General features: G+C 39.8%; 1 protein-coding gene across 9 annotated transcripts in view; it reads right to left on the reverse strand.

The window, feature by feature from the left end:
• Positions 1-14,318, reverse strand: part of MTUS2 (microtubule associated scaffold protein 2) — a 590,108-nt gene that overhangs the window by 77,467 nt on the left and 498,323 nt on the right. The window contains exon 1 of one of the 9 annotated variants that reach the window (XM_032403276.1): positions 938-3,289. The exons of the other annotated variants lie outside the window; for them this stretch is intronic. Coding sequence (XP_032259167.1) covers positions 938-991 — 54 coding nt within the window. The 5' untranslated portion in view covers positions 992-3,289. Of the gene's footprint in view, positions 1-937; positions 3,290-14,318 lie in introns of those variants that run through there. 9 annotated transcript variants of the gene reach the window in all.

The following is a 14,318-nucleotide window of genomic DNA, read 5'->3' on the forward strand; positions in this document are numbered from 1 at the left end:
TTCATATCAAGCTATTTATTTTCCTTTACCTGGTCACACACTATACCTCAAGCTATCTATATAGCCGATGCCCATATGGGCAGAGAAGAGGCAATTTCAACCCTTTATTAAATCCCATTTCATGCATCTTGGAGAAATCCAAATGTATGTGAGAAAAAAACATCACAGAGACGAGATTTCTTGCCAACATACTTCTAGTAGTGAAATTAACAGCATCCCCCAACCTCTCTGTAAGCTCACAGGCAAATGTCAAAAGCAAAGAAAGGCTTTGTGTTGGAATTGTCGTACAGTTCTCACTTGCTCCTGCTCTATTCTCAGGTCCCTGGCTGTGAAATTTCCTTCCAGTGAAGACTTGAACACACCCTCCGACTCTGGGGCTGCTTCAGGTTTCACCTTTATGTTAGTCACCCCTATGTGATGCAAAGAAGTACAGCGAGTACAACAGTACTGGTGCTTTCTTCTCTGACCTAAGAATATAAATTACAAGGATGGAGGCTGTTTATAAAAAAGAGTGGGAAACTTTCAAAGTTAGCAGTTGGCCAAGAGAAGCATGTCTAGCTAATCTAAATTCCCACGGAATGCCTTAGGTTTCACAGGTACATTACAATGCATTAGGAATATTGCAAGGATTTCTTGGCAGTCTGGATTTCAAGATGTTTGAGCGGAGCCCTGCTGTTTCGGGAAAATGCAACAGCTGCATTTGAGACTGTAGGAATAAGAGAATTATGTAAGGCACTGCAGAGTAGGTGAGACCAAATGTTTCTGCGAACGGCACTCACACTTCAGCACACTGGAACCAGTAAGGGCAGCCTCGGGCTCGCCAACAAAGCGCACACACATGCGAGGGGAGAGAGACAGAGGTGGCTGGCTCAGGCTTTCTCTCTGCTCTTTCAAAGGAGGGTGGGGGGAGAGGAGGGGGGCAGGGAAGGCAAAGTACCGTCTTGTCCAGGCACTGAAGGCAGTTATAAGGCTTGCAGCAGCAGTGGCCCATCCCGGCAGGCTGGCTGGCAAGGGGCCCTCCTTCATTCAACGTGTCAGCGGGTAATTCCTAAGGCGAGGTAATGGCTCAGGCGAGAGGGGTGCGCCGCCGGGAGCTGTCACAACTTCCATGTGGTCCCCTCGGCTACCTTATTTCTCCTAATAACTTCAGGAATCCGGAGCCGGAGGAACGGGAGGAGGAGCGCCGCGCGGCCGCGTTAGGATCCTGCTGCGGGGAGGGGCAGGGCGGGAGCCAGGGAGGGAGGGACAGACAGGCGGCAGGGAGGGTCACTTTGCCACGGGAATCCTCAGAGAGAGGCAAATCAATAGTCGCATAACAATCGAGCATTGCCCAGTGCCAGCTCCCTAGGAGGCGAGCAGCCCGCCCTGCCCGGGCGCCGCGGCCGCTCCCACCCTCCCCCGAGTGCGGATGCGCCTCTGCACGCCGCAGGCACGCCTGGGGAGGACGCAGGAAACACAAAAGAAGAGCCCGGGCTTCCAGGGGTACTCTGGGCTGAGCCCTACGGCAAGGGCCCGAGGGACTTAGCTCTGCTCAGATACTGGCTCTCTACGTTCCTGAGAAGTACAAATATCTACAGGCGTGAAGTATATGGTCTTTCCTCCACGTAACTCCTCCCCTGGGTACTGGTTGCTGCTGGGGACCACCAATGGCTCATTTTCAAATTGGTGTGCCATGAACAAATTTGCCCTATTTGATGGTATCTTTGTAATTGAGATGTAATTGTGGAATCGCTTGCCGAGGCTGACAGGCAGAAACCATTCAAGTGGCTTAAGTAATTAAAATTGGGGTTTGGGGCAGATCTTTCTCCTGGGCATATTTGCATAAAAGCCTTAGCGGACTTGATCTTTCTAGGCAATTAGTAATTTTTCAAACAGTTAAAAATCAGAAAGAGACGGGGATGAAGGCAAAAGTTTTTTTTTTTCCCCAAAAGAGATGTGGTATTTAAAAATATACTTATGTAATCTTAAAAATAAAAGAGGCAGATGTTTACGAGGTTAACTTTGTATTTCCTGGTAACTCAAAGGAGAAATCCTGCAATGTACACCTGCATAAATATACAATTACATCTTTGCCCACTAAATTTGCCTAAGACTATAAGCAGACAATAGTTGTAAAAATTAGATAATTTTACTAACTTGAGATCTTCTAAAGAGGTTTTAATTAAGGAGCACAGGCTATTTCAATTTGCTTGGAGAGAGGACAAGGATATTTGGTGATCAAATACGAACAGACTGAAACGTGTGCCCTAAACTTGAAAAAATAAGCTCAAATCTTTCTTCAAAGCTAACCGGTAAACACTTGTTTATCAACCACATTCAAAAAACAAACAAACAAACAAAAAATACCTAACAGGTAACTTAGCCCAATTCTTCAGGAAGACAACATGGCTGTACCTACCACAATTGTATGTATGTATGTATTTAAATTAAATTCCTATCAAAATTTTAAATGTACATTTATCCTACAATAATACTCATGTAAATATGCAAGGGTATATGCATAAGGATATTCCATTTAGCACTATTTGTAACAGCATAAAAATGGGAAACATCCTAGGTATCCAACACCTTTCCACTGTATGGAAACATTGTTGAGTGAGGAGATAAACTTTTATAAAACACAAAGCCAAACTACACACATAGACACATTTGTATATGTCCAGAAGAAAGCTTCTGGGAAAATGCACACTGTTCATATAAGAACATCCTACCCTTGGGGAATGGGAAATAGGAGTAAGGGAGCAAATTTCAACTTTTTTTACCCTCTTGCCAGCATGTGGGATTAAAAAAAATTAATTTATTAATTTTTTATTGTTTGAAAATAAAGTGTCCTGGTGGAACACAGCCCAGGCTCGAGAGCTATACCTGGGACTTTTGAAACCTTGGGAGAAGACCTTTATATTCCAAGAAGCAGTGCCTTGGTGCACCCATGTTCACAGGAGCCCAAAGGTGGGAACAACCCAAGTGTCCACTGACTGATGAATGGACAAGATGTGGTCTAGCCATACAGTGGAATATTATTCAGCCTTAAAAAGGAGGGACGTTCTGACATGTGCTTCTGCGTGGATGAAACTTGGGGACATTAAGTGAAGTAAGCCAGTCACGAAAAGACAAAGAGACTGTATGATTCCACTTACAGGAGGTACCCAGAGCAGTCAAATCCATGGAGACAGAAAGTAGAATTGTGGTTGCTAGGGACCAGGGGCGTATCTGCAAGATAAAAAGAATCCTAGAGGGACCCCCGGGTGGCTCAGTAGGTTGAGCGTCTGCCTTTGCTCAGGTCATGAGCTCAGGGCCCGGGATTGAGCCTCGCATCAGGCTCCCTGCTCTGCGGGGAAGCCTGCTTCTCCCTCTCCCACTCCCCCTGCTTGTGTTCCCTCTCTTGCATGCTTTCTCTCTGACAAATAAATAAATAAATAAAATCTTTAAAAAAAAAAAAAAAGAATCCTAGAGATTGGTTGCACATAATGCGAATGTATGGAATGCCCCTGAACTCATGTCCACTTAAATGGTTAAATGGTGAATTTTATGTCATGTGTATTTTAACCACAATTATAAATTAAAAACAAAACAAAACAAAAACTGGTGGCTTGCATTCTACCTGGAGACAGACAGTCCTTGCACGAAAGGTATCTATCTGATCAAGACAAGGGAGAGCAAAGCCCCTGCTGTAGAAGGAGCCAGCAGGATGGGGGAGGTGCTAAGAAGAGCCACCCATAATGTACTTCTCCCCACAGTAATGTAAAGCATTCTTTCTTTGGCACAATTGTCTTTCTGCACCTTAGGAAACTTTCTTTCTCAATTAGAATGTAGATTGCACCTTACTAGAAAATTACTTCTTGTTCTTGGATGATGCATGGGTGTGCTTGTGCACCCAGTGGCCCACGGGAGAGTAGGGTGCCACACAGGAGGCTGTGCAAGAAAGCCAGGATTCCGATCCCCCCTCCCTTTTTTTTATTCAACAGCGTATTATTTTTAATATTTACTAGTAGGAGATATTTAAAACCACTCTACTTTTTAATTTGCATTTCTTTGGGAGAGTTACTTGTTTATCAGCAATCTGCATTTTCTCTTTTGTGAATTATCTATCTGTAGTCTTTGCCCGTTGGTATCCTAGGGCTTTTTAAGTTATTTCTGTCAAGCTGCCTGAATTTTCTTTTTTCTTCATTTCAGAGGTAGAATTTAGTGATCATCAGTTGCATATAACACCCAGGGCTCATTACATCAAGTGCCCTCCAGCTTCCCTTCTTGTGCAGAAGGCTGCAAGGGCACAGGACTGGGGGTGGCCCAGCCCATCCTATGCGGTGTTGCTGAGATCGCACATGTGGTAAGATCTCAATGCAAATAACCCAGATTTTGAGAGACGCACCCATGTCCTAGAGTTGTGCCATGTCTCTTTCCTTACAAGTTAAAAAGCTTGAAACCTACTCAAAAATAGAGGGATAAATACAAAGGACCTTCATATACCCATTTCTAGTTTCAACGGTGGTCAAGATTTTGGCACATTTGCCCCTTTTTTCCTTCTTCTTTTTTTTTTTTAATGCATCCATCACCCAGATTCAGCAATTATGGAGATTTTATCACTTTATTTTCATGTGTCCCTTTGATTTTCTTTGTTAAAGTATTTTTTTAACATTTTTAAGAGATTTATTTTTATTATTATTTTTAATTAGCATATAATGTATTATTTGTTTCAGGGGTACTGGTCTGTGATTCATCAGTCTTACACAATACACAGCGCTCACCATAGCGCATACCCTCCCCAGGGTCCATCACCCAGCCACCCCATCCCCCCCCCCCCCCCCCCCCCCCAGTATTTTGAAGCAAAACCCTACACACTTTATTATGCATTGCTAAAAATTATGAACATTTTTATATAATCACAATGCCATTAAAACACCAAACAAACTGACAATATATCCTTGGCATCTAATGACTACTTTGTAACAAAATTTTCCCGGTTTCTCAAATTATTTTACAGTTGGTTTTCTTGAGTCAGGACTCGAAGTAGGTCCACATACTACGTTTGGTGTTGTCTCTTAGACCTCATTTGTCAACCTCAGTGCCCACCCCTCCCCTCCCTTTCTCCCCCGGCCATTGTCTTGCTCAGAAACTGGGCTGGCTGACTTACAGAATGTCCCACATTCTGGTTTTGCCTCTTTGCTTCCTTTGTAATGCCATTTCACTTGTTCCTACATCCCTGAAATGAAATGTTCTGGATGAGATGAAATGAAATGCGGCTGGATGAGATTGAGGTTTAATTTACTTGGGCAACAATACCTCAGCTGTGATGTTGTGCTATTACATCCCATCGGGAAGCACACAATGTCTGGCTGGCCCATTTTTAGTGAAGCTACAGTGAATCAGATGTAACAGCCTCACCTTCCCTTCTGTAAAGTTGCCCATCAACCTTGCCTCTGATGGTTTCATCTGTTAATGATTATTACCTGAAGCAATTATTTCACTGGGACTTACAACAGGATGTTCTGATTCCGTCATTCTTCTGCATTTATTAGCTGGAATTTTTACATAAGAAAAAATTTTTCATCATCGACTAGGGTGACTTCAGCTCCCTGCAATAAAGTTTATTACAGGAAAGATGGGATCAATGCTTAATCCTTTCAAGTGCCAATTTTCTGAAGGAAGACTTGCTGTTGCAATGGTACCCAATGAGGTTGTTTGCTTTCTCTCTCACTTTTTCAAAATATCATTATAAACATGCTTTTGTGTTAATACACACAATGTGTCTTAGTCAATTGCATTTATTATCCTTCTTAGATGCTCAGTTTATTTCATCCCTGGTCAATGAGAGCACCTTCTTGTTGGCCCCTGTGTTCTTTTGACATAACTCTACCTTTCTTGCCTTCTGTATCCTAGGCTCATCTTGGATATTTCCTGCTTCAGATCTGGGACCAGCCATCCCCTCCATGAGCCCTGGCTCCTTCTAGTTGGGAATGAGAATTAGATACCAAAATCCAGGGCCTGGATTTGTTTGTTGCCTTTTGAGGGCTATCTGGTAGGAGAGGGATTTCCCTTGCAGGAAGTGATCCCTCCTATAGACAAAACGTCCTTAGAAGAGGTCACTGAAGAAATCAGGATGGGGCCCTGGGCTGGGCCCAGGAAATAACAGCTCCTTCCCTTGGGGCCTCTAGAAGTGGAAAAACACTCAGTGAAACTCACTTTGAGGGAGATAAACTGGACGTATCACGTGGTGGCAAGCCCAGGGCTAGGGAGGGAGGTACCCTCCACCATAAAATTTTCTAAGGAGTCTCCAAAGTGCTTGAGTATCTGAAAAAAAGACTGAACTTCTTGAAGGCATACAGAATGTAAGTTTAGACTACTATAATTTGGCATAAAAGGAAGCTGTGACCTCATTGGCTGATGAAATCTGGGACATTTTGGTTCTCAATATTTTAAGAAGTTTGAGATGGTTTTAATTCTTTGCATATTTTCTTGCACTGGAATAGGAAGGAGCATTTAGAAAAGTTAGAAGGTCTGTTGGTATATATCTTCAGAGAAAACCTTATAAATGCTCTATTTGGAGCAATAATTAATTTTTAAATTTTATTTATTTTTATTTTTTATTTTTAACCCAAGATTTTTATTTAACTATATTGTTTCAATTTTTATAACAATCATATACTACCCTTAAAATGAAAAATAAATTTGAAAACTTTTGAAAAATATTGTTACTATATACTATTACAAAGCCCTATAAAAACTGGGAAAATGTTTGTTTTTCATTTATTTTTATAGCTTTTAAAGTTTGACTTAAAAATTTGTTTTTCCTCTCTTTCTCTCTCTTTTTTTTTTTTTTTACTAATAATGAATCTTCACTGATCATTAACAGTTGCCAGGCACTGTGATTAGGGCTTGCATTCAGCCACTCCTGTAACCCTCACAAAACAATGTGAGATAAGCCCGGTTACCATCTGCATTTTGCAGACAAGAAAACGGAGGCTCAAAGATTGCACAACCTAACCTGTCAGGTGAACATAAAGCTATGAAATGATAGAGTGGGGTCTTCAACCCAGATCTGACTCCAAAGCTTCTGTCCTCAGCCCACTGTGTTTTACTCATTGCATTGCACTTGTTGAGTGCAATGCAATTTTTTTTATCTGCAAGCCCTACACAATTGCCAGTTTGTGTTATGTTTTAATCTAGATAAGGGATCTGAGCATATGAAATATAAAAGGAAATTCAAACACATTTATGAAATAAATATTTTCAGAACTTGGAACAAGAGCCTCTACTGTAGTTTTTTTTTTTTTTAACATACATTTACAAACCAAGGCGCAAATAACTTTAAACTGACATAGCAGAAACCATGTGCATAAGTCAGTGTTAAAATGTTCAATTTTATTATTTCTGTTTGTGTTCCTTAAAGTTGGACTTCCTTACCCAACCTCCACCCACAATCACCCCTGTCAGGCTCAAGTCTCCTGCTCAGACTTGACTCCCCTGTCCTGGTCCGGCCACCTCCCCTCCTCTGCCTGATCCTCCCATTTAGAGGGAATTTTCTCCCTGTCTGTGACATCCTGTCATTCTGTATACTTGCTCTTGCTAATGACATTCCGCTTCATGTGATAATCCTTCCCCCAAATATCACGGCCCCCTTGCTGTGCTTCACTTGCGTTCACACCCACAACACTAGCAATCTGCCTGGACAAGAGGTCCCAGAGACATTCCCTGGGTGATGCGGGATGGGACCTCGAAGGAGTCAAACCAGATAAAGGTGGCTTCCTGGCAGAGGTGTTTTGGTGTTTTGTGCAGTTTGTAAGCCATGGGGCCATTTGCAGGAGGTCGATGAGATAAAAAATGTATCACAGTCTCACTGTTTATTTCAAAAGAAAACCATGAAAAATGCTCATGAAAGAGCCTCTTACAGATTGTCAGGGCAACCATCTGTTTATTTTGGTTCCACTGTCTATGCCCCTCCTTTTCCCATGCATCTAAAATACGAGCTGGAGCTCTCACACTGGATTATAGCAAAGGGAATCGCCAGGAAAATATGCGTAGCTCTTACCAAACACAATCCATCTAGAGATTTAATGCGGTGAGACTGGGCTGAAAAGGGAAAATACAAAACAGAAATCTTGAACTGGAAATGATAGGGGCTTACGATCATCTGCATACAGACAATAGATGCTCTGAAACACCTTTGATGTAATACCCAGGATTTAGAATATTAAAGGAATAATAATAAAAAAGAGACAAATGACATATATACTGTTCTGTTCTTAGTGACCTGTAAAAAGAGAGCCATAAAAATGGCATTTCCCAGTAATACCCAAGTAGGAAGGTTGCTACTTATGTAGGACAATCTTTTTTCCCAGTCTGTTAGTTTTGGGCAGTAACCTTATTATTTTTTTTCTGTTAAGTCAGTGAGCAGGTTGACTACAAGAGAGGCATCCTCCTTAAGTTTCTGCATTATATCCAGAAGAAGTGACAAGTCTCTTAAGAGCAGTGAAATTCAAATTACTAGCTGGATCTTTACTAGGTTGGACATGATTGGATAACTGATGGGTAGAATCAGATACAGAGATGGGAAGTAGTTGGCAAAGCCCCAACGTGCATCTGTTTATCTGACCCATATTAGATGAGAAGGTTGATCCCAGTGGACATAGAGCTGAACCAACAATGTAGCTGCCATTATAAAAAAAGGATGAAAGAATACGGACACTGGAGTGGTGTCTGTGACCGATCTAGTATCCATTCCACTGCCCTAATCCTCCTTATTCTACTGTGGGGAAGCAGCAATCTCCCCAAGAACAGAGTGGGACCACTGCAGGAAGGGGAGTAATGTGTCACTGATTTCAGCATATGGCTTCTTACCTTTGGTTAAGACTGGTGTCCCAGCTCTCAACCAGGTTAAGGTTCTTAGAGAAACCTCGATTCTTCCTTTGTAGCATTTCTAATCAAGGCAATTACATAGTTATCCCATCTGTTAAATATCTGTCTTCCTAGTAGGTCACGAGCTTCAGGAGAGCAGTGACCGCATCTGCCTGTAAAGATGCAACTGTATCCTTATCACTTAGCACAGTGCCAGAGACACAGTAAGTACACTAAATGTTGAATAAATACATTAAAGGTTGAGTGGATTTACCCTAGTTAAGTTGAAGAACTTCAGGATACAGAGACCCTGCTAATATGCAACAATACTGTTGCTCTAACATCTGCAGGGTATTGAAAACCTTTGAAGAACGGTAATCCTCAGGCCCAATGGCGCAGACATTGTCCAGCAAAGATGGAGAAACTGCTCTGGCATACACTTGAACTTTTCTTTTGCTTTGGAGCTCGGAAGAAGTACAAGATTTTAAGGGTGCTGCTTTCCATTATTCTCTTTATAATATAAGAGTGGAAGAAAGCTGATTGTCACAACCACTTTACCATTTTCCCTCTTTTTTTTCCATTGATGATAAGACCCTGGCCATTTATCTGTGGGTTTATCACTAGATAACATTGTTAGCAATGCTCACTCTAGATTGCCCCATGGGCTCAAACCAATGATTCCACATAGCTTTTATTCTGCACCACATACCCAGATTTCCAAATATGCTAGTTGTGGGATACCTACCATTTCCTTCCCACTTCAGGGAAGGAAATGGTAGGTGTCCCACAACTAGTGATTACATCTGATCTTTACAAAGAGCCTACACTTACAGTGAAGGCGGCCACAGTTCTTTGCAAATAATGTAATGAACCATAATCTCACATATAATCCAGTGGCAAATTTTGTTTGCTCTACCTTGAAAATAGATTAAAAATCTGACCACCTCCTACTCCTCTGCTGTACGTATCCTGGTTCAAGCTGCCATCATATTTCACTTGGATCATGGCAATAGCCTCCCAGTAGGTGTTCCTGTACCTACCGTTGCCCCTACGTCCAGTCTATTCTTAACATAGGAGTGAAAGTCAGAGTATGTCTCTTTCCTATCCTCTATCCTCCAGGGTCTTCTCTTCTCACTCAGAATGAAAGCCAAAGTCTTTTCCAGGCCCTTCATGAATTGGCCTTCTCTTACCTCTCTGATCTCACTATCTAGCCCTCTCTCTATCAGCACACTCCAGCCATGCTGGCCTTCTTGCTGTACCAGCAACATGTCAAGTATTTTCCCATGCTGGGCATCTTATTCCCATTGATCCTTATGCCTGGAAAACCCTTTTCCCAGATGCCTTACCTTGTTCCCTAACCACTGTCACCTTGTCCATAAGCCCTGTTGGTAAGCCCTATGTACATTTACAACACACCTTCATCTACTCCAGTACTCCCTACACCTTTTTCTCCTGATTTTTTTCTTCTCTGTGGCACTTACCACAACACGTTTATTTGTTTGTTGTTTATCTCCTTCTACCAGAACGCACTCCCAGTTAGGATGGGATTTTGACATTCTGTCACTGTCGCATTCACCACTTTGAATGGTACCTACGAGGACTACTACTGAATAAATATTTATTGGGTTAATAAATAAATGAATGAAGGCTGAAAACTGACTCAAGTCAAAGAGAGAAAAGGTCAAAGGTACAAATAAATGTCTTTAGGAAAAGGGAGGAGGCACATTTTACTGATACGGTAGAGACAGAAAAAAGAGAAAGAAGAAAGACAACAGAATCTACCTATGTCCATATCTCCAAATATTTCTTCAAAATTGACAAGACAGAACAAGAAGGAAAAAATAGAATACATAAAGACCACATTCTTAGCATAATTTAAGAATACAGAATGCCTAGATCCAAGTGTGGTCTAACAAGAAGAAACTTGAAGGTATGCGTGATCTCAAGTGGTAGTGTTTGCAGTGAAGAGCTGCTGGGGAAGAAGAAAGGCACAAACAAAAGGAGAAATACCCTATGGAAATTAGGTGGTGAAGGGGAAAAGAAATTTAGGGGGAAATTTAGGGCTCTGCAAGATAAAGAGCATTCAAAAATCAAAGGACACAAGTCCCTGTCTCCACTCACTCCCCCAAAACCATTCAAGAATCCGTACTTTGCCACACTGATGGAAGAGGGCATTAACCAGGCATTTTGAAAAGCAGCCCAATACTACAAAAATAAACAGAAAGCAATGAATAAGCAAATACAGAGTTTCAAATAATTTTAAGATCCAACCTATCTCCACTGATTTAATTTGCCTCTAAGAAAACAACCATGAAGCAGAAGAAAACTATAAAAGAACACTCAAAACGGAATTCAATATACAAAAAAATAGCATTTGGAGATATGAAAGAAAAGATTTTGAATGAGAAATACATGCACTAAGAATAGAAATGGACAAAGATCAGGAAATAATAAAAAGAGAGTTAGTAATTTCAAAATGGAAGAAAAGATAATTATCTCAGAAATTAAGATTAAATTACAAGGTGCCCAAGATAAATTAAAATGAAAATTTAATAAGAAATATTTTGAAAAGTAGAAAAACAACTAAGAAAATAAAAACGAGAAAAGAAGTAAAATGGGTCATAGAGAAAATATTGAAATGGAAAACAGATAATACAGATTTAAGACTCACAGAATGAGACTCCTTGAAGAGAAAAAACAAAACAATGGAGCAGGTCTAATACCTAAACACTACAGTGTAAGAAAACTTTCCAGAGAATTGAATCTTCATATTGAAAGGGCCCACTGGGTCATGGGAAAACTAACCCAGATTTAGCAATTCTAAGATGTATCCTATTAAACCAATTAGAATTTAGAGATTAAAAAAAAAAAAAAATCAAGACCTCTAGGTAAAAAGGGCAAATTAGCTATTAGATATTAGATATTCAACATATTTTCAAAGCAAGACAACAATGGAACAGCATTTAGAAATAAATAAACAAGGATGCCTGGGTGGATCAGTTGGTTAAATGCCCAACTCTTGATTTCGGTTTAGGTCATGATTTAAGGGTTGTGAGATCCAGCCCCACGTAGGGCTCCACACTGGGCTTGGAGCCTGCTTAAGACTCTCTCTCTCTCTCTCTCCCTCTCTCTCTGCACCCCCTCCCCACCGGCTCACACGTTCCTGTGCCCGTGCATGCTCTCCCTCTATCTCAAAAATTAGAAATAAATAAATACATAAGGAATAAATAAACACAAAACAACTTAATTTTTAAAAAATGTGAAACAAGGATTTTCTAAAAAGTCAAGCTGTCCAAGTATCAAGGCTATAGGAAAAGTTGGAAAGACACAGGACATGAATCTTTCTTTAGGAATAGCCTAGAGCCTAGAGTATGAGTTTCATTGGACTAAGAAGTGACTGGAAAACTTTCAGCCAAAGAACTGATGTGAGCATTTATAAAGAGGGTTGTAGCTCTAAGCCAAAAACAAATGTGAGAACAAGGTGGAAGAGTGATGTACAAATGCTATACATCATAACAAACAGAAATAATACAACTAAAAACTGGTAAGGGGTGGAAGAGAGAATAAAGAAAGTAAAATAAGCTCATTGGTTGTCATGTAGACAATAGGTGGGAGTTAAGGGTCTAGTTTTAAATGGCAAATCAGATGGTCAAAGGTTAACTAAAAAAACAAGGGACTATGGACATTCAAAATGGTGTAAGTACAATGGTAACAACGAGAACAAAAATAAAATGATCCTAAATTCTATTCTTTAAAATTAAAGAACCGTAGGGGCACCTGGGTGGCTCAATTGGTTCAGTGTCAGACTCTTGGCTTCAGCTCAGGTAATAATCTTGGGGTCATGGCATGGGGCCCTGAGTTGGGCTCCATGCTCAGCACAGAGTCTGCTTGAGATTCTCTCTCCCTCTCCCACCTTCTTCCCACCACCCACTCACATGGTTGTATGCGTTCTCTCTCTCAAATAAATAAATAAATATCTTTAAAAAAAATTAAAGGAGTAACAACATGAATGGACCTTGAGGGTGTTATGTTAAATGAACTAAGTCGGACAGAAAAGACAAATATTGTATGATTTCACTTATATGTGGAATCTGTAAAACAAAACAAAACAGAAACAGACTCAGAGATACAGGAAACAAATTGGTGGTTACCAGAGGGTGGAGGAGTTGGGTGTGGGCAAAATAGGTGAAGGGGATTAAGAGGTACAAACTTCCACTTATAAAATAAATAATTTATGGGGATGCAATGTACAGCATATGGGATATAGTCAATAATATTATAATAACTTTGTATGGTTATAGACGGCATCTAAACTAATTGTGGAGGCCATAAAGAGCAAAGAACACACATCTTTAGAAAAAGAAACAGAAAATATAACATAATACATGCAATTATAAAACACTGTGATAGAAATGAGATCTAATATATCAGCTACATTGATAATTAAAAGCAAAAAGATCCTCAATTTTGCTTACAATGTAAGACCCAATTATATGCTATATCCACCAAATATATAAAACAAAATGATTCAGAAGAGCAAAATATAAGTGGATAGATAAAGGTATTCCAGGAAAATGGACACAATAAGAAAGCAGTAGTAGCAATCCTGATGTTCAACAAATAAGAATTCAAGCCTAAAAGTGTTAAACACAACAAAGAAGGGTACCTTTTATTGCTGAAAGCCAAGTATGCGGTAAAGATATAATACTTATGAATATCTACGCTCCAAAGAACACAACAACAAGATTTATGTAGGAGATTTACCACTCTTAGTTCAAGACAGATTAAGTGGACAAACAAAACAAAACAAAACAATCAGTTAGGTAGGTCTTATATATTGCACTTTATAGTTTGATGATATAAGTAAACATACCTTTTTATCAAGGGCTTTTGAACCATTCATAAAAACTGATCACAAAGAAAATGTTGGTAGGTTCCACGAATTAAAAATATTACAAACAAAACTCTCTGATCACAATGCAGTAGAAGTAGGAACTCCTAACCAATGAAATAATAATAGAAATCATTAACCAAAACTAAAAACAAAAAGGTCATCCAACTGAAAAATTTAAAAAGCCTCCTATGTGACAACTCTTAGATAATAGTAACAACACAAAGTGAAATCAAAGAGTTTTTTTTTTTAACCACAAAAAACAAAAACACTAACATATGGGATACATTTAAAGCAGTTTTTGGAGAAAAACTCATAGCAGGAAATGCTTTCATAAGTAAAAAATAAAAGGGTGTAAATAAAAGGATGAATAAATACTTAGCTGAAAAAAACTAGCAAACAACAACAACGTAGATCAAAAGAAAGAACAAGAAGGAAATAATAAAGGCAAAAGTAGAAATTAATGAAATAGAAAATAGGAAACGAGTAGACTTAATTGAAAAATGTGAACAAAATAGCAAATCACTAGCTAACTTGAACAATAAAAATAGGGGGGAAGCACAAATAAAATAAATAACAAAGAGTGAATGGAAAA

This window comes from Phoca vitulina, unplaced genomic scaffold, assembly GCF_004348235.1.
Source record: "Phoca vitulina isolate PV1807 unplaced genomic scaffold, GSC_HSeal_1.0 scaffold5, whole genome shotgun sequence".
NCBI classification, from domain to species: Eukaryota; Metazoa; Chordata; class Mammalia; order Carnivora; family Phocidae; genus Phoca; species Phoca vitulina.